This window comes from Tachypleus tridentatus, chromosome 8 (genome assembly GCF_004210375.1).
Source record: "Tachypleus tridentatus isolate NWPU-2018 chromosome 8, ASM421037v1, whole genome shotgun sequence".
NCBI classification, from domain to species: Eukaryota; Metazoa; Arthropoda; class Merostomata; order Xiphosura; family Limulidae; genus Tachypleus; species Tachypleus tridentatus.
In genome coordinates, this window is record NC_134832.1 from 35,453,540 (window position 1) to 35,475,122 (window position 21,583).

At 37.1% G+C, this 21,583-nt stretch overlaps 1 protein-coding gene across 2 annotated transcripts in view; it reads right to left on the reverse strand.

The window, feature by feature from the left end:
* The window catches only part of LOC143222167 (uncharacterized), a 61,004-nt gene extending 39,496 nt beyond the window's left edge, over positions 1-21,508 (reverse strand). The window contains exons 1-2 of one of the 2 annotated variants that reach the window (XR_013012045.1): positions 21,287-21,508; positions 3,490-3,657 (exon numbers count right to left, since the gene is read on the reverse strand). Coding sequence is in view for 1 of the 2 variants with exons in the window: in XM_076448238.1 (XP_076304353.1) it covers positions 3,490-3,657; positions 21,287-21,450 (332 nt within the window). In the remaining variant the exon portion in view is untranslated. The remainder of the gene's footprint in view (positions 1-3,489; positions 3,658-21,286) is intronic. The other variant, XM_076448238.1, reaches the window with a different exon arrangement.
* Between the last annotated feature and the right edge of the window lie 75 nt (positions 21,509-21,583).

Below are 21,583 nucleotides of genomic sequence, written 5' to 3' on the forward strand. Positions count from 1 at the left end.
AGAAAGACTCTACATGAAATGGTATGGATGAGTAAGATCATCCAATGAAGCAATCAGATAGAAGGATGTTTGTGATGATGAAAAACCCACTTGAAGTTAAAATGTATTCTCAAGACAGCTAGTATGGGTATTATAACTTCAGTTGAAATAAAGTACAGAACCATACTAGCTGTTTTGAAATATGGATAAGGGGATAAATATAATGGAATTTGTAGGGCCAATCCTGGTTGAAGGCATTAACAGCCAGAGTCTGTAGATGAGGTATCAGGGACCAAAAGAGGGGTAACTTGTGACTGAGGTATATGGGGGATTTAGCTTTGTCAGTGAAAAACCTGACAACTGCAAAACCACCAAAAAACAAGTGAATCTAAAGAGCACTTCATCAGTGATATTTGAATGGTGTAGGAAAACTAATCTGCTAAAAGAATGAAAGCAATCAATGTGACACACACTATGGTGAATGTGGTGCATGTAGACTCTGTTTGAAAACAAAGATATTTCAACTGGGTGAGTCTTGTTGATTAACTTAAGCTACCACCATAGAATTGTCAGAATGAATCATCACTAGACAACATCTGGCAAAAGGAAAGAAGTGATTCAAAGCTAGAAAAACTGTGAGAAGCTTGAAGACATTGATATGCAAATACCTTTCATTTAAGTACAATGACCCAAAGCCTCCTGAAAGGATGTGCCCATGAAAAGATGGAGGCCTGGACAAGGAAGAGGAAATGTATGGGCCTTCTCTAACCACCAATGCAGATCATCTGTCAAGGAAGGTAAAAGTGTAAATGAAGCTGACAAGGGGTCCCACACAAGGTTGCATGGATTGCAAAGAGCCCTCTGAAGGGATTTCATATGCACACAACTTAGGAGAACCAGTGATATCAATGAAGACCACATCCCCAGATTGATAGAACCATGAAAACAGAATGTAAAAGAGCTGAAGGGACATGATGAACTAAGAGTTCCCAAAAATGAAAGTTGTTGAACATACAGACAAGATCATGATCATAAACAGATATGGAGATAAACATTGGAAACATCCATCTCTGTCATACATAAGCACAAAGCAAATATACATGGTAACATGAGAAATGACTATGGTAAAACAGTGCAGTTCAACAAAGTAATTAAATTAAGGCAGGACAAATCAATGAAAGGCCCAGTTTTCTTAAAAAGGACAAATAGTTGAAAATAAAAACTAGGGAAGGATGTAGAAAGAACAAGTTCAATGGTCTGCTGAGGTAGTTCTTGAAATGTCTCCAAAAGACACTGGCTGTTCATATGATCCAGAGGCAGAGAAAAGGAAACATGGGAGGTGGGATTACATATCCTTCCAATAAAACTCAAAGAACCCAATGATCCTTGATGAAAGGATACCCATAATGAATACAATTAACAAACTGAGTTCCCACTAGACCAGAACTAACAAGTGAATTGATGTGCATTGTTAAAGGAAACAATAAGATGAGGCACAGAAAGAAAAAAGGAACAGGTAAAAGTTGGGAAGGGGAGAAACTAGAAATATGGGTAGACTGTTGTTGAAATGATGGAACTCATAATTCAAAAGACTCAGAGATTGTGTCAAAAAAGTATTTCCCACAAAATGGGGCCATATGTAAATCTAGAAAATAAGAAAACAGTAAACAGACATAAATTAACTTTGCATCACAACCCAAAAGGTCCCAACAACAGAGAACCACATATGTAAAGCCAGAGCCTAAGACAAAAAACATGCCAATGTGGAAAACAAAAGGGAAAGAATGTGCCCAGAAAACCCCTCAGAACTTCAGTGAAGACCCTCAGAGAGTAAATGGATAATTCAGAGATACTCTAAAAGAGTCGTAAGGGTCAGACTTATAGGATATTCTGGGGCTAATGCTATCTCCATCACTCATCTGTGAGGTCAGCATGTATCCAAATTTCCAGAGAAGGGAGAAAAACCAAACAGGGCGAGAAGATTGGTCATGTGGTAAGGAAGGACACAGTTCATAACAAATGGGGGAAACGGATGAAACATTGCATATCTGAGAAATGAAATGCAAAAAGATAGTATGAAGCCTTACTGACTCCTTATGTGGGGCATGAGAAGGCATGGTAAAATCAGGAAATGGAAATGGGAAATTCCAGTCCTAAACCACCTGAGCAGGCTCAGCTTGTTTGGGAAGAAGTGGAATAAGGTCTAGGGTTAGAGTTTGACCTATGTAACATTGCATCTCCTGGCAAATAAATTCAGATATATTTTCTGCCATATTACCATGCTAATCATAGGTATGACACCCAAAGTGGTACCTAAAACTTTGGAGAAAGAGTCAACCAGCAAATTAAAAGTATAAAGAACAATGCAACTGTAATAAACTGGGATTGAATTGATGGAAACTAGAAGTGAAAATAAATGAATGCCACTTTGCAAGTATACTAAAAGACAAAGATGAAAGAAACAAACAACAAAGAACAAGTCTAAGCACAAGTACTATCAAACAAGTGATAGTTCAGTAGGGGCACAGAGATAGTTACATGTGTCACAAGTATGTCATATTCCTACTGCTGGTAGTGACACATAATGATTTACATGCGTGATATGTTGGAATCATTCAATTCAAATAGACAGAGAGCAGACGGCTTTTAGCATGCCCAATTAAAAAATTTGTAGCACTGGATGAGAACAGCTAATATTGTAAGAACAGGGAAGTGTGGTGTTAAAATTTATACAATTGCAAATTAACAATTATCACCAGGTTTCAAATACTGTAAATACAAAGTGCACCCTTTCTTACCCACATGTGACAAGCCAGTATTACACAAGAGTCATTTGGTAACTGTGATTTCTCTGTTACTCAAAAAAAAGTGCTGGACAGCTCTTGCGTTAAAAAGATACTTATGTGAGATTAGGCCTGGTATTTTATTCAGTAATTGGCAAACAGTAAAATAAAATATGTCACAAGATGGTATGAAAAACGTTCAGTTGCATATAATCATATTTACAAGCTTATTTATTATGGTGCCATTGTGTAACATTTGCTATTATTTACAATTTCACTATAAGGAGTTGATATATCACAACTGCTTACATTTCAAACATGGAAAAAATGCTCACCACAGTGAAGAATAAAAACCATTTTTAACACTCCTACGAAAAGTGGGGCCTAATAGGCCCCAGAGCAACTTGAAAGGTTATTAATATTAGGCTAATAATTTTGTATTTAAATGAAATTGCCATTTAAATCCATTAATGAATGGATTAACGAGATTCCCACTGTCCCTATCTACTATCTAGCGAAACCACAGCCAGGGGAACGGGCTTGAAGAAATCAGGACTAGAAACGTCTTTTCATAGGAGTGTTAACATTCACATGAACCTTTAATATACTTTAATATATTAAGAGGATTCATACAAACATGATAGACTGCAATAAGATTGATACCACCAATAATTATTTTATTAAAGGTTAAAAACTTGTAACACAGAAAAACAATGAAAGAACTAACCTCAACCCCCGGACAAACCATGTTCGGTGTTCTCCTCGTTCATAGTAAACCATCTTTTCACTTTGAATCATCTGACCTGCATAGCTTTTAAACTCAATACTTTCACATGTTTTGGATTCCCACTCTGGTTGAGAATACAACCAATGGTTGGCCTTGTCTATTAAATTTCTTGAAAAATATTTTAAAAAAAGATGTCAATAATGGAAACTTCTCTAAGCATAATAAAATATAACTACATACCTTAAACCAATTTAAAGCCTGAACATGCACATTCATTCATTAAATATTGTGAACATTACATCTGCTCATGAATGCAGAAATTGAGCACTACCTTCTTTAGCATATAATTCTCATTAACTCAATAACCATGACAGCATTTTTAAGTTTCTTCTGTACATATTACAGTAAGGATTTTCTATGTTACATAATTCATAAATATAAACAAAAATGTAGCCACATAAATGCCAACCATGTTCAAAATCACAGCATAAATAGTAAATAATCATAATTCTCCTGTTGATAAAAACCGTGCTAAATGCTTTGTTGAAAAACGTGATTACATTATTGAAATGAGGTGCCTATACACAGTACCTATATGGAAGATGCATTGAAGCTGATGGAGAAAGTTGCAAATGTGAATTTGCAAAAGGTAAGGAAGACTAGATCAAGCATTTTCAATTCTTAGATGAGCAAAGACTGGAAACTCTACAGATCAGCAATTAACTATAGTCTCAGCAGATACTATGTTTTGGAAAAAAAGTTCTGAATCAGACACTTTTCAAAAGCATATCTGCATACTGCCATTTCAGTAAATTCCCTAACCTGCTTAGATACAGCTTTTCCTTAGCATATAATTTCCCTTCAAGCTACTCAAAGCACATCCCTAATAATATTTAACTTAAACCTTGTATCATCCTTAGTAAGTACAGTGGTACCTCAGTTCTCGAACGACTCCATTCTCGAACAATTCAGTTTTTGAACATATTGTTTGAGAAGAAAATGTCTCGGTTGTCGAACATAAACTCGGTTCCTGAACCAAGCTATTGTGGCCCGAACCCCCAAAATAACCCGACTAATGACCCAATTTACCCTTCGACCCACGCCAAGCTTGCCCAAAACATTTTACCCACACCTGTCACTCAGCCCACACCACCGCTAAAATCTGCTGTGAACGTTCTTGTTTTTCTTTGTTGTTTTTCTAAATATTCTGATTAAATAAGCCACCATGAGGTCAAAGAAGGATAATGAAAGCAGCAACTCAAAAAGAAAAGTTGTTAGAGCCATAATAGAGGTGACAAAATATCTCATAGCGAAGTATGAAAGTGGTGTTCGTGTGTCTGACCTTGCTACACAGTTTGGTATGGCAAAGCCTACAGTCTGCACCATACTGAAAAATAAAGAGGTCATCAAAGGAGCTGATGTTGCAAAAAGAGTGATAGTGCTTATGAAACAAAGATCACAAACAATAGAAGAGGTAGAAAAACTGTTGTTGATTTGGGTAAATGAAAAACAGTTAGCTGGTGATAGCATTTCTAAGACCATCATTTGTGAGAAAGCAAAACAGTTGCATGCTGACCAACTGAAAAACACCCCTGGAATGAGTGCTGATACAAGTGATGCCTTTAAGGCTAGTAGGGGTGGTTTGAAAAATTTAGGAAGAGAAGTGGCATACATAGTGTAGTGAGACATGGGGAGGGTGCCAGTTCTAACAAAGACGCTGCTGATAAATTTGTTAGGGATTTAAGGACTATGTAGAAGTTGAGGGTTTTATTTCCCAACAAGTGCTCAACTGTGATGAAACAGGCCTCTTTTTGAAGAAAATGCCAAAGAGGACCTACATCACCAAGGAGGAGAAGTCACTGCTAGGACACAAGCCAATGAAGGACAGGTTAACTCTATTGTTATGTAGTAATGCAGGTGGGGACTTAAAACTTAAGCCTTTGCTCATGTACCATTCTGAGAACCTGAGTGTTTTTAAGAAAAATAATGTCCTGAAAAATAAACTAAATGTCATGTGGAGGGCTAATAGTAAAGCATGGGCAACCAGGCAATTTTTTATGGAGTGGGTCCATGAAGTGTTTGCCCCAAGTGTAAAGAATTACCTCACGGTAAAACAGTTGCCACTCACTAGATTTGGAGGATGGGTTGGTGGAGGAGTACAGTTTCATTACGGTGAAGCTCTTGCCCCTAACACGACTCCTCTCATTCAGCCCATGGACCAGCAGGTCATATCGAACTTTAAGAAACTCTACACCAAAGCACTGTTTCAAATGTGCTTTGAAGTGACCTCTAACACAGAGTTAACCCTCAGAGAGTTCTGAAAAAATCACTTTAATATCCTCCACTGCTTGAGGATCATAGATAAAGCCTGGAGGGAATTGTCTTTGAGGATTATGAACTCAGCCTGGAAGAAATTGTGGCCAGACTCAGTAGCAGATAGAAACTTTGAAGGCTTTGAGACTAAGCCTGTTGTTGAGGATATTGTCTCACTAGGCAAGTGTATGGGCTTGAATGTGAGTGGTGATGATGTGGAGGAGTTGGTGGAAGACCACAACACTGAGCTCACCATGGAAGAACTCCAAGACCTTCAGAAGAAGCAGCAACAGAAAGCAACTGAGGAAGTGTCTTCAGATGAGGAGGAGAGAAGGGAGGATGTTCCTAGTTCACTAATCAAGGAAATGTGTGGAAAATGGGGAGAATTACAAAGTTTTGTGGAAAATTTTCACCATGAAAAAGCTGTAGCAAACCACAGCATAAACCTTTTCAATGACAATGCCATGTCTTACTTCAGAAACATTTTAAAATGCAGGCAGAAACAAACCTCATTAGACAAGTTTTCAGTGAGAAATAGGTCCAGTGAGTCTCAAGCAGGTTGTAGCAGTGCAAAGAGACAGAAAAGAGAAAGAACCTCAGAAGGAGAGTTACCTGACATTTTTATGGAAGGTGACTCCCCTTCCAAACAATAACCCTCCTACTCTCCACATTCCTCACCACCTTTCACTTATGCCATCAGCTCTCCTCAGCACAGATAAGGTGCAGTTAAATTTTCATTTATTGTTTTTTTATTGTGTTTAGTTTTTATGGTTGACTTTATGCATGTATTGTTATACAGGTATAAATAAGCAATATTTTTACTTAAAATGCTTCATAATGCATAATTTCTGGAGGTCTGTAACAGATTATTTTATTTACAGTATTTCTTATGGGAAAAATTGATTCAGTTTTCAAACAGCCTTCTGGAATGGATTAAGTTCGAGAACTGAGGTACCACTGTATTTCATTCCCACAATTAGATCAAGGAAACAACACTTATGAAAGAGCCACAGATCTGCTTCAATCCTCAAACAGGTATTTCCTGTATTTCTGCAATATGTGTGGTCTAACTTATTATCCTATCTTACACCACACATATGTTCAGTCAACTGTGTAAGAGACAATGACCAGTTGTTGAAAACTTCTTTAGTCAGTTTTGAGTACACTTCCAACAAACTGACTTACACAAGGTGTATGTGCATTTATGTTTGCTCCTGTATATTTTAAAGTTGTTTTATATAACTTGCAGACACTTATTTTATGCCAGTTTTTGTCATCCATTTTTTATAGTGAAAAAAAGTTAAAATATTTCCACATGACTGATCTTAAAAGCTCTGAATTTCAGGTTCTTGATTTTCATCTTGACTTAACAGAAATTTTCTGTTAAGTGTAAGTCAATTTGTTGGAAGTTTACTCAAAACTGACTAAAGAAGTTTTCACTTTCAACTTCAACAATTCAACTGTCGCTGCAAGCTTTCTTTTGTAAAATGACTAATTTAGCTACGCATGCAAAGTAAAAGTAACTCAACAAGTCTGAATTTTTATAACTCAAATTTAAATATTTTCTGTAGTTAAAAAATCCAGTTTAGGAAAAACAATTTAAGTTTTAGACCTGAAGTATGTAATATGAAGCTGGTGTAATTTCAGGAAGACTAATTGATTGATTGATTGATTTAGTGTTTTATGGCACAAAGCAGCGAAGCTATCTGCACCAGACATTCGGTAAAAATGTAAAAAAATAATAATAAATAAATGTAGTAATAGACATAAATGGAAATGAAGGTAAAACAAAAAAGTATAAAACCAATGTTGACACCTAGTCTACAATGTTAAGATAGAAGGCAGAGTATAAGAAGTTGTAAGGTATTTACTCTAGCGAAAAGGTAATGATCATAACCCGCCAGGAACACTAACAGATAAGTATAAAAACCACCGTCAGTTACCTGAAGTTGGTCTTTCCAGTCCTGGTTCCGGGTTATGAGTCAATATGGCAAGTACTAAAAAGTTAAGTAGTAAAAGTGTGAGATGATATGCAGCAAAAGTATAATAACAACTCGCCAGGACAACTAACGAGTAGTTCAAACGGATAGTTCAAACAGTAGCGTTAGTCACCTGAAGTTGGCCTTTCCAGTCCTGGTGTCGAGTTATTTAATGTTCTGGCCATTGTCCAATGTCAAATTGAAAAAGAGAGATTAAAACTGTAAAAAAGGAACCACAATTAAAAAGGTGTAATGAATAAATATGCAACACTTAAATGAGATTAAAAAGATTAATGGCCATTAAAAATTAAAACATTATCAAGGTGGACAGAGTCACCATCACTAATAACTCTGTCCAATGTTACAGACTGACCCTGGGAAAAAATATGTTTAAAATATTGCCGTCATTGAGAATTGTAACGATGGCAAAAAAGTAAAACGTGGCTGATAATGATTTGAGTGTTACACAAACTACACATTGGTGCATCAGTTCCAGATAAAAGAAAATGATGAGTTAAAAAACTGTGACCAATGCGTAGCCTAGTGAGAACAACTTCCTCCTTCCGAACTTTACGGAAGCTAGATGGCCAAAGTCCAATTTTGGGTTTGATTTGAAAAGTTTGTTGTCACGTTGCTCACTCCAAGTGGACTGCCAGCTGGCACGGAGCCGAGCCTTGAAGACAACACCATAGTCCATGTACGGAATAGGGATAGGAGTGATGGTGCTGAAGCAGACATATTTAGCTGCCATGTCTGCAAGCTCGTTCCCGCGAATACCAACATGGCCAGGTATCCAGAAAAACTGGATTGAAGTAGCTGCTAATGAGAAATGTGCCAGTCGGTTTCGAATATCAGCGAGAATAGGATGTGAGCTAACGTGTAGCGATTCCAAGGCAAGTATAGAACTAAGCGAATCAGTATAAATAGTGCAGTTGGAGTACTGCTCAGCTGCAATATGATCCAGGGCAAAAGATATGGCATACAGTTCAGCAGTGAACACAGAAGCTGTAGAAGGGATTCTGCACGCAACTACTGACCCATAGCAAACCATAGCAGAGCCCACTGAATTACCTGATTTGGAACCATCTGTATAAATGGGAACTGAATGATTGTTTGAGAGATATTCATTGAATAAAAGACGGTATTTCCAATCTGGAGTATCTGCCTTTTTTAGGTGACTGAAAGAAAGGTCACATTTGGGGGCTGTAATAAGCCATGGTGGGATTGGCCAACCTGTGGAATCTGCAATGTTATCCAAGGACAGACCCAATTCATCCAATTGCGCCCGGATGCGAAGGCCAAACGGAGCAATGACAGATCGTCTGTTCTGAAAAAGTACTGCCCACCGAGGAAGGAAAACACATTTCCAGGTGGGATGCTTTGGTAAGGAATGAAGTTTCGAAGTATATTGTAAAGATAGTTGCAAACGGTGAAGGTGTAGAGAAGGTTCATGAAATTCAATGTATATACTTTGAACTGGAGAGGTACGGAAAGCCCCAGTGCAGAGTCGAAGTCCTTGGTGATGAATGGGGTCCAGCATCTTTAAGGCCGAGGGACTGGTCTAATAAGAGCACGATATACCTTTAACATTGAACAGCGATCTGCCCCCCAACTGGTAAAAGAGAGAACACGGAGGATGTTCAGTGCTCTTGTGCATTTGACCCGAAGCTGCTTTAAGTGTGGTATAAAGGTCAGTTTACGATCAAAGATAAGCCCCAAGAACTTGGTCTCTGGGACCACTGGCAGCAAAACTTCACCGGTATGAAGTTCAGGATCAGGCTGAATATCCCGTTGACGGCAAAAGTGCATGCAGACAGTTTTGGAGAGAGAGAAATTAAAGCCGTTCGCCAGAGTCCACTTCCGTACACAATTGAGGGCAGTTTGTAGTTGCCGCTCAATATATCTCATGTTTGACGACTGACATGAGATGTGAAAGTCGTCGACATACAGCCCATTCGCAACAGTGAGAGAAAGTTGTTCAGTGATGGCATTTATCTTTATACTGAAGAGTGTAACACTCAATACACAGCCTTGAGGGACTCCAAGTTCCTGTACAAAAGAACGGAAAACTGTCGAACCCACATGAACTTGGAATCTCCTGTCCATTAAAAAATTTTTAATAAACATGGGAAGATGGCCACGTAACCCATATGTATGGAGGTCTCGCAAAACGCCATACCTCCATGTTGTGTCGTAAGCCTTCTCTATGTCAAAGAATATTGATACAAGATGTTGGCGGTTGAGAAAGGCTTCTCTGATAGATGTTTCAAGACGAATTAGGTGGTCTGTGGTGGAGTGCTGTCGACGGAACCCACACTGGGTGGCGAAAGGAGGTTGTTTGATTCAAGGAACCAAACAAGACGAGCATTAACCATCCTTTTTAATGTCTTACAGAGACAGCTCGACAAAGCAATTGGACGGTAATTTGAAGGAATCTTGGGATCTTTCCCTGGCTTAGAGAAAGGTAAAATAATAGCCTGGCGCCAGGCATCAGGAAAAACATTCTCCTGCCAGATCCGGTTGAAAACAATCAGAAGGACATCAAGAGAAGCAGGAGATAGATGGTGCAGCATGTCATAATGAATATCATCAGGTCCAATAGACGTACTGGCAGACCGATGAAGGGCCATTTTTAGTTCCACCAGGGTAAAGGGACAATTATAGTCAAAGAAACAGTCAGTTCAAAAGGAAAGAGGTGATCGCTCTGCCCAAGTCTTGATGGCCAGGAAGGTGGAGGAACAAGCAGAAGTGCCAGATACCCGGCAAAAGCTTTCACCTAGAGTGTTAGCGATGTTCCGAACATCAGTCTCCTCCTGACCATCAGAGAGTAAGATCGAGAGGGGGACAGAATTGTAGTGCCCATTAACCTTTCGAATCCTGTCCCATATGATCTTGGAACTGGTGGTAGAAGATATGCTGACTGTGAACTTAATTCAAGATTCCTTCTGGCTTTGACGTCTTACCCATCTAGCATGTGCACGGGCCCGTTGGAAAGCAACCCGGTTTGAAAGTGTGGGATATCTACGAAAAGTATCCCAGGCCAACTTTTGAGCCTTCCATGCTAAGTGGCAAGCAGGATTCCACCACGGACGAGGATATCGTGGAAAACGTGTTGAGGTTTTAGGAATACACTGAGCAGCTGCATGTGTAATACAGTCAGTTACCGCTGCTACACAGTCGTCTATTGATGGCTCATTTACGATGGCAGGATCAAGTTCTGAGAGAGCAGTGAAAGTGGACCAGTCTGCCTGATTCAGCTTCCACCGGGGCACGCGGGTAGGGTGGCATCGACCACGGCCAGTCTCTCTCAAAAGGATCGGAAAATGATCACTGCCTAGTGGATTACTGTCAACCCTCCATGAAAAATGGGAGAATAATGAAGGGGAGCAAACTGAGAGATCAATAGCGGTAAAGGACTGACTAGGTGCATGAAAGTAAGTGGAAGAACCAGTGTTGAAAAGAGAAAGATTGTGATCAGAGAGCATCCGCTCTACAGATCGGCCCCTCCCATCAATAATAGCACTTCCCCAGAGGGGATGCTGTCGATTAAAATCCCCTAGGATTAGAAATGGAGATGGCAATTGTTCAACAAGAGCATCAAGATCCGATTGATCATATGTTTCTCCAGGGGGACAGGTACAGAGAACAAACAGTGATGCTATGACCCAAGGAAACACGGATGGCTACAGCCTCCAAGGGTGTGTTGAGTGACAAAGACAGGGTGGGCACGTGTTGATCAACCAACAGTGCCACCCCTCCATGTACTCGACCATCACACAACCTGTCATTTCTGTACAGAGAAAACTGCTGAATGGAGACAGTATCAGCAGTTTTGAGAAATGTATCGTGTAAAGAAAGACAAACAGGATGGTAGGAAGCAATCAGCATTTTGATATCATCCAGATTAGAACGTAAACCTTGACAGTTCCATTGTATCAAGGTGGCCATTTTTAAGAACGGGTAGGTGAAGTGGCTGGAGAACCCTTTGGTTTACGACCACGTCTTTTTTCTTTACTGTCTTTAGTCGGAGGAGGTCTATCAACCTCCATGGATCCTGCTCTGGGTCGGGTGGGCAGATTTTTGTTATTGGAAGGGGAATCCAGTGACTGAGGACGCGAATGAATAATTGTTTTGTCTCTTGTGGTGGGAGAAAAAGATGTATCAGAAGAAATGCCTGTATTTGAAACTGAAGGACGTGGATCTTGAGATTTGTTGGAAGGTATGGGAGGAATAGAGATGGGTGTGGAAGTCGATTCATCAACCTTTTTTAACCACGGAGGTCAAAAGGCTTTTCATTTGTTTTGAAAACAATTCTCTTGGAGGTACAGAGAGATCTGTCTGCACTCCCACTGTAGTTGTGGAATGAAGTGCAGCAGCAATTTCTGAGCCTCAGGATAACTAATGTTATGTGTCGTTTTCAAATGCTGCACCTCTTTTTCCTCCAACCATTTTGGGCAAGAATGAAAGTAAGAGGGGTGAGAACCATTGCAGTTTACGCAATGTGGGTTCATGTCACAGTCATAGGCATAGTGGTCCTTGCCTCCACAACGAGCACATGTCAGGGAACCATGACAAGATGTCTTTGAGTGGCCGAATCTCTGACATTGGAAACATCGAAGAGGGTTTGGTATGTATGGCCGAACCCTGCAAATGAGATAACCTGCCTTGATGGTGGCAGGTGCACGTGGTGAAGTAAATGTTAAAACGAGGGTATTTGTTGGCAGTGTAACTCCATCTTTGGGAGTGGAGATGCGCCTCACTACAGAAACTCCTTGAGTGGAGAGACCAGCGAGAATCTCTGACTCGGGAACGTTCTTCAAATCCCTTTCAACAATAACTCCTCATGAAGAATTCAAGGTAGCATGGGGTGTAACCTCAATAGGTATATCCCCAATTGCCTTTGAATTCAAGAGGAGTTCACTGTGTTGGGATGTGGATGTTTCAACCAATATGTCACCGGATCGAAGTTTCTTTACTGACTTTGGAGAGCCAGCAAGTCCCTCTAGTCCCTTTTGAATAAAAAAGGGGACATTTGCCCTAAAGGTTTTTCCGAAAGAGAATGTAATATAAGAAAATGAGGTACATGTGTTACTGATGTTGAAGATTGCTGTTCTGAGTATTCAAGACGTGGTCGCTTACCAATTGACGGTTTTTTTACAATTTTATTTAAATTTTTTAGAGGATCCATAGGAAAAAGGAAAAATTTCGGTACCCACTAACCCCACCCACCATGGAGCCCTACAAGGGGATGCACTACAAAGTCACGCAAGGACAATGCAGCAACGCCAGGGTTTCGTGAGCACTATACCCAAACACCAGCATCAGGCACAATGTCCACAACACCTATTGAGAACTTCCAACACTGGTACTTGGTTGACTCTAGCCCAAGTGGACCAGCCGATTGACCCAAGGGGGGCCACCTAAAGGCCGCCCGTCTACAGGAATTCGAGGCCAAAGTGGTGTGTTAGGGTTGGGCCCCTCAACCACCAGGATCCTCTCCTCCCCTTCACGGGTCGCCACGCACGGCAAACATGTGGGTGGATGTTTAGATCCCAGAGAAGGTAACCAGATAGAACAGAACCTTTCCTGGGAGGTCCCCTCACCACGTACAGGAATCCACACCAAGGGGGGAAGACTAATTCTCAGACTGTACAAAATTACTGAAAGTTACTGACCATAATGCTTGAGCAGTGACAGCCACAGGAAACTACTTGAGAGTTGCAGCAAATTACATCACAAAGAACTAGGATGTATCAAGTTCTGTGCTGTGGACATGCTCATTGTATGAATCATGTATGGGAACACACAGTAAGGTGTTGGCTTCAGACATTTGTAAAATTTGACAAAACCTGGATGGCAGATTGTTGTTGTCACAAATAGTGCCAGAAATAGGGAAGCCACAATCAAATAAATGGTGTTTATTCCACTTATCAAGTACTTTGCAAACACTGCAAATTTTGCAGTTTTAAAGGATTTATAAATTAATCAGATGGCTTGCTAGTTGAGGAAGGTGAGCGAGGTCCTTACTTTCTTTCATTGGAGCATTACTGCAGCTCTGTCGTTGCATGACAACCAAACTTCTTCAATTGCCTCCACACAAAATAGTAATTGATGTTTAGACTATATCAGGGGTCAGCAACTAAAATAACTAAGAGCTTTTTTTAGTAAGCTTAGTGTAAAATGCAGATATGCCAACTATTTCAAATGACTGAGCATAATCATTGTAGACAGAACCCTTTATCATTTGCAGCTACTAGGCCTGACCAATGTCTCTAAGCTGTTTATTATTATATTATTATTATTATAACTATTATTTATTACTGCTATAGATTGCTCATTTATGACTGTGTTTTGTGTATTTAATAAATAAATTTAAAAAAATTCTTTTGAAATTATGTCTTATTTAGTTCAGAGTAACAAACATACTGGTAAAACAACAATGAACATGCACAAACAGTAAGCAGAAAAAGCCTTTGTGTAAGGACTAATTTATATCATGTTTATGACACTTATTGTAATAGTTTTGCAGCTGTTGCAGCCTTTGATTTCATGAGAATGTCTCTGGATGGTTGGGAGTTATAACAACATTGTCCATTTGACTGCATACACATCTTGTGTGTTATAATACTGCTTAAAACTGAGGTGCTCAAGTTTGGTCTGAACTTGCTTTTGTTTTTAGTCACTAAACTAAATATCCTTTCACTGTCAGCATTAGAATGGAAGATTGTAAGAATTTCAAGCATAACCCTACACAGAATTTCATACTTCTGGTTGCCATTTCCATCCTTAACTGTAGACAGCTAAACCCAAAACTTGTCAACATTCAACTGAAGGACAGTTTCTGAGAAAGTATCAATTTGATAGTTCAAATATTGCCCTTCCAACTTGTCAATAGTGTCATGCTCATGTGTATTGACAACGACAGGATGCCTGTCTGTGAAGAAGTGTAGAGAAGAGAAATCTTTGCTGACTTTCAGTTTTGGATCAGCAACCTCTGTGTGAATCATAAGTTCATCATTTAGAGGGAAATGTTTCATCATGTAATTTGTAGCTGCAATATAGTATTTCTTGACACTGGTGTAGAAGTTGATCAGGTCAAGTCCTTTTCATATTTAACAATGTATTCCTTGGCAGCATTTCCAATAGAAACTGCCTCATCAACTTTGTGTAAGGATTCATTGTTGTAGTCAAGTTCAGTGATGTTACCTTCAAGATATTTTGGCTTGATGTATCTGACAAGTATATTTTTAACTTGTGTAATCAGAGTTCTATGCATAATGTGTATGCAAGGTTCTTCTCTTTGCAATATCAAATTGGCTTGCAGACTAAAGAAAAAGACAAAATAACAAGTTAATTTTGTTTTCCAATAAAACTGTTAACTTATCTAACGTGCTCTGTGCATAACTTCTCTTGGTTACTTCCTTGCTAGCTTTCGTTTTCTTCTCTTTTTTCTTTGATTGTCTCTTCTTTAGTTCAAGGTTAGACTGCTATTGAGTTATATCAAATGTTTCTTTGTCTGCTTTTGGAGACTGTTGTCTTGTGTCCCTGTGTGACTGGGAGGGTGTCTTGACTGTTAAGGTCTTGTTGCCTGACTGAGCTGCACATTTAGATCCTTTTGAATCTAGTTTTTCCTTTTTACAGTGAAAATACTTCTTCAATGGCTTTTACGTGTACAATATTCTGTTGAGGCACACTCCAAGCGATAGCCATCTTGTGTTAACAAGTTGTAGAATTTGTCTTGTTTCTTTGTCATACAATCCTTGAAACTCTTTGAAATGTTTTCTGCTAGCACTTTTGGCCAGAAAATAGTAGATATCTATCAATATATCAGAAACTGGGCAAGGCAGTTCTTTGGAAGCTTTCAGGGCAGCAATATTCATGAGGTGACAGGCACAGCCCATGAAGTAAATGCTAGACTGTCGTCTTGAGATGTGTCCCATCACACCTTTACCTATACCAGACGTAACTGAAGCATTGTCTGAAGAAACACTAAGACAGTTTTCCCATGGAATTTTCCTCTTTGTTTGTCAGTTCATGGTCCAAAAGCTTGAAAATATTCTCTCCCATTGAAACTTCTTTCCATTCCACCATTGTCAAAAAAGAACAAACAATTTTTCCAAGCAAAGGGTCAAGATATCATACAACCACTGGATACAGCTGAGTCATCCATCTGTGGCTAAACTGTAAACACTGTTAGTAAGTATGCTTGAAATCATTTTGTCATCTTCACAACTCAACATTGGTACAATGGCTGTAGTTTCGGTTCTAGCACAGCCATATTTTTTGCTATATCAGAGTCTGGGAACATTTTTCCGAATAGATGTCCTGCATGATTGGCTACAGCTAGAGGTAAATTATGAGCAATGACGAATTGTGTGAATGTCACTTCTGCATTTATGGTTTCATATTCCAAATTCTTACTCATATGTCATTATCTGCATTGTTTTTGTCTTTGCCTCAGCCTTTTGTTGGTGAGATGCCAATTTTGTATGTCTGGAACAATCGTTTATCCCACCATGCACCACAGAAAAATCGATGTGACAAACTGTATAAAACACATGACTGTCACTGACTTTTGATGCAATGACCAGATATTTTGCACTATACTCTTTCCTAAATTTTTTTATTCACAGCTTTAGTCCTTTTAGATTTGCCAGAAACAAGACAATCTGGTAAACAAAGCCTCTTTTTTTTCCCATCTTGTGAACGATCGCATTGGTGTTTCTATACCGCTTAGAAAACGAGAAATACCCATCTACGCAAGCACTGATTGGCTGACAAGCACTGATGACGTAACTATGTATTCTCCCACGTAACCAGTATGGAGAAGCACCGCACTCAAACTATTGGTAGACGTCAGAGATACAAATATTTTTTTATTATTTCAAGCACAAACATGAATATCGCAAGTAGTCATTTGGACTGTCTTTTATTAATTATCAAAATTTATTTATATCTCACTAGAAATTTTCTTTTCACCCCTTTTGAGCCCTAGGGGAGCAATTTATCACTTTATTGTGTAGACCTATATAACATACAATAATTTGGGAGTTGCAACAAGTCGTAATATTTGTTTGTATGAATGAATAGTCATAATGTATACACCAAAATCATAATGATTGCGTTCAAATCGTAATGGTTGGCATCTCCGAAAATGTATATAATCCCTATTTCAATAACTTAATATCAACAGTGTTGAAGAGCAGCAGGTTGCCAAACCTTGGATTAGATGGATGATACCTTAAATAGTAATCAGCTACAATTACAATGTTTACAAGTATTGTAATTCAAACCATTATGAGATATACAATTACATTATCAGAAGAGGATGCAAGTTATATGGGAAAAATAGTTGTACAGAATGTGCTTAAGCCTTTCAAAACAATTACTGCAGTGTTCCATGATTAGCTACTAACAGTCTTTCCAGTAACAACCCTAAACAAGTGATTCCACATCAGTGGAGGTAAAGGAAAATATTCACATATGGTGTATTCAAAATTTTATTGAACTATTATTTTATGAATTTACATTAACAAGTTTGGAATTGAATTATATACATATTAAAGTATGGATTATAATATAAGTTAATTTCTTAATTTAAAAATAAATATTAAAAGACCCCACTTAAATATATATTTTATCGAGTGATGTGGTATGTTAAATGCAGCACCAGTTAAAATTAGAATCTTGGTGGTGTTAAAATACTAAATATATAGTTTTACACAAATTAGGAACTCAAATTACCAGTATTGACAACCATTAATACAAAATAAGAAATTTGTATATTTCTGTTCTGCTGAGATATGGCTTATGTACAAAAACAAACACAGTGGACCCATTCATCTCTTTCCACTTTCAGAAACAGTCCCTTATACAATCTTACTACACCATACGTCATGAATAACCAATTGACAGCTCAAAATGTACCCTTAGTGGTTTTTCCCAGCCATTTTAATCTGTAAAAAGGCTATTGTATTATTTCAATCTACCAAGATTTCAAGGATGTATGTTGCATCTCTAGTCTCCTCAAAGTTTCATACTATTTTTAGGCCTAAATACAGCTTAGTTACTGAGCTTAATAAATTATAGTGGAATTCTGTAGTATCAGTATAGTTATGATTTTCTGGTTATTCAACTGTATATATGAAACTAAAAAAAATTGTTTTATATCTTCAACATGTGAAATTTTAAAAAGCTTAGCAACCAATGAACAACAACAAAGTTAAAAGGTCATAGCTAGAATAAATTATTTTTTACTTTATTTAACATTCTATATTTTAAGAAAATATGTAATTATATGTGTTATACATAGTCATTCTAGCATGAAGAAAACCATAATTTAAATTTATTTACTTTTTTTCTTATGATGTGTCCAAGGTTGGTAAGTTGATAAACCTTACATAGGGTATAAAAAATAAAATATAAAAGTCACTGAAAACAAATATTTACAATGTATTTAGGAGATTTTAGAGGTCAAACAAATAATATGAGATTTTTGGGATGAAGAATAGTTTTTTAATCATAACATGAAACCACTTTGCACTTGGACTAATAACCAAACAGACTATATTTTCACAAACAAATCTTTAGTAAAAATATTTCATTACAAAATCTGATTGTTTGTGTACAAGAAACTTGCAATCTTTACTAAAATTCTACCAAATTTTGGGAAGGTACACACTGTATCAAAAGATATAGAGTAAATAGTTAACATTGGCAAATGTGTATATGAGCTTTAATACATTATATTAAGCACATTGAGAAAGGGTTAACACAAACTACAGATGATTTTTGCAATTTAAAAACTGTCATATAGTGTTAACTATAAAAAGTAAAATGATGGGAGCAAATTGTTTTATTTTAAATACTTTCTTTTTCAAAATATTGAAATGTTTTTTTTAATTTTGTAGTTTCTTTTAGTGCTCTACAGACTTTGAAAACAAATGTTTTAGCTCAAATATGATATTCTAACAAATTAATACACCTTTATAAATTTTTGTTTGTTGTTTGAAATTTTAAACTGATAACTGTACTTAGTTAAATTATTTAGATTACATTATTTAAATAATCTACATTTGTTTTGAGATAGTAACATTTTCCAAAAAAGCCCACAGAACTTTATCCATTGAACAATATTACCTCATCAGAAAATAATACAAGTATGGATAACTATTTCCAGAGTCTCATGAATGAAACAAGAAAACTACTAAGGAGATAGAAAATGAGTGTTTAAAGAAGTATGCCTGCACCTAATTTTAATTTGTTTGAAAATATAGCAATCAACAAACTGACCTCAGAAGCTCTTCTAACACAAAGCATTCAAAAACACCAGGTGAAAAAAGGATCCTTCAAAAAGTGCTGAAACCCTTTCTATATGAAAGGAAAAAAAGGAGTTCATTGGAAGATTGTCTTGGTGATGCATTTGTTTCATTTACTCAGCCTGCAGAGTAAGTATATACAGAAGTGGAAGAAGAAATTCCATGATACAAAACTATACTGTGCATCCCACTACACATCAACACTTTAAACTGATGGAGAAACTACCAAATTTCTTTATGTCATGCAAAACTGGCCTTAACATTTTTGAATATCCCTGCTATTTCAATATTTAGTGAGCAGGTCAAGGAAGTGACATATTATACATATGTAAATAGATGTACTTTTGCTGAAGCTGCTATAAGTTTTATTCAGAAAACATAGCAATCATTTAAGTTATTTAAGTATATATGTGGAGAAGGTTTTGTGTATCATGAGCTAAATGTATAGTCTCAACCTTAGTCATGGAAATAATCAACTAACTGAAATTAGTCTTCCTCATTGTTACTTTATTATTTTATTTATCCAAGGCTCATTTGAGGATAACTCATTAGTCAAATATAGTATATTAATGAGCCAGACAATTAATCAATTTACACATATTTTACTAACTTTACAGCTCTACTCGACAAATAATAACTGGAGTAAACGAAAACCGATAATTACTAATAAATAAATAATGTTTTCAAAAGAAAACATGTCAGGTAGCTAGCTAACCATTCATGCAAGATCCTCCAGATGACCAAAACATTACACACATCTACACTAAGAAAATAGTATGTGTAATACACAAGGAACAATCTCCACAAAATTTAGCACTGTAGCTTTTAATGCAAACTGTAATATTGTAACTACAATTTCAAGCTAGAAAACAATATAAATAGATTTCTATGTTACAATTACATCATTTAAATTTCATTACATCAAGATGTACTAAACAGAACTTGTAACATAAGCTTAATGTGACAAATTTATCACAAAGCACAACATTTTTGCCTTAATGTAAGAGACTTTTATAAACAACTAATTTAGGTTTACAAAAGCTATTATGGCTTTCAGTTTAGCCAAAAAACATTGCTAAAGTAGAGAACTGGCAAGTAGCATAACAACCAAATGTTCTACTTATAATTATGATTCTTATGTATGAAGGGCTATCTCACCAATGATTGAAGTTATTACTCACACATCAATATGTGGCATTTTAACTAGGGGTGCAGAAACAGTGTAACGTTTCACTAACTTCAGCATATGATGTCCAGGCTAAAACTGGTGCATTCATAGCAACTGCCATTCATTAAGAAAAAAGGTGGAAAACAAGTTACAAAAGAAATTTTGAAAATAATTAAGATTATGTATAGATGGCAATGCCAAAAAGAACAGAAAGGTAGGGATGAATACACAAAACTATCCAAACATTCCTACACAAGTAGACTGAGTCAGTGATGCAACCTTATGCAAATTAGCTATTGTAAGACTTTATAGCATCATTCAGTTTAAATGCTTTTATTCAAATCTAAATTTATGCAAATTAATGTAATTCAACACTTAACTGTTGATATGTTTTTCTTGGATATATCTGGTTACTTACAAAGACATTTTTCTATGGTTTTGTGCATTCATCCTACATTGTTTCTGTACTATTTGGCATTTCCATCCCTACATCATCCTTATTTTATTCAACACTTCTTTTGTTACTTATGTAATAAAATTTGCATTAGAACAAATCGCATTTACTGATAAACTGGTCAAGATTATTTCACCAATTACGATTTTATCGCCACAAATGAACACAAAATCATGTTGTGAGTGATTATTAATGAGTGGATAGGTATTTATCAAACAACTTAAACGAGTCACAATAACTGATTACGAACCTCATACTTATATTTTATAGATAAATTAATGGCGTATTTTATAGTATTTTGCATTTCGTACCTATAAAACTACTACCACAAAACTACTGGAGGGTTATTTGACAGATCTCAGTTATAAAAAAATTCAAAAAAATATAACAGAACGTTATCAATTAATCTGAAGTCTTATAACGTATTTGATAATAAATGTAACTTTGAAGTCTTATCGTTTGTAATTTCAAACTCCTCCGTCTGGTACTAGGCGGGACTCATCTTCACTTCAGCTCTAGCCTGGGTTTATGAAACGTTTATAAATGAAATAAACTCGCAAAATACCTGAAAGGCTCAAACTTAGGTGATGAAAATACACCTCCTTCTTCAATACATTGTGGTATAAAATCTACAAAGGTCACTCCACCGCCAAGAGAGGCATGTTGTCTTGTCGCTTCAGTATACGACGGAAGAAAATACATTCCAACATTCTTACTGTCCTCCATCATAACTAGAAGCTGTAACTATTAGATATGTATAAAATTGTCTTGCAGATGGCGCTTTTGTACTAGTTACACAATGTTGGGGAAATTCCGCACAACACTAATTTTTGTAAAGCAACAGCTACCTATTCACAGCTAG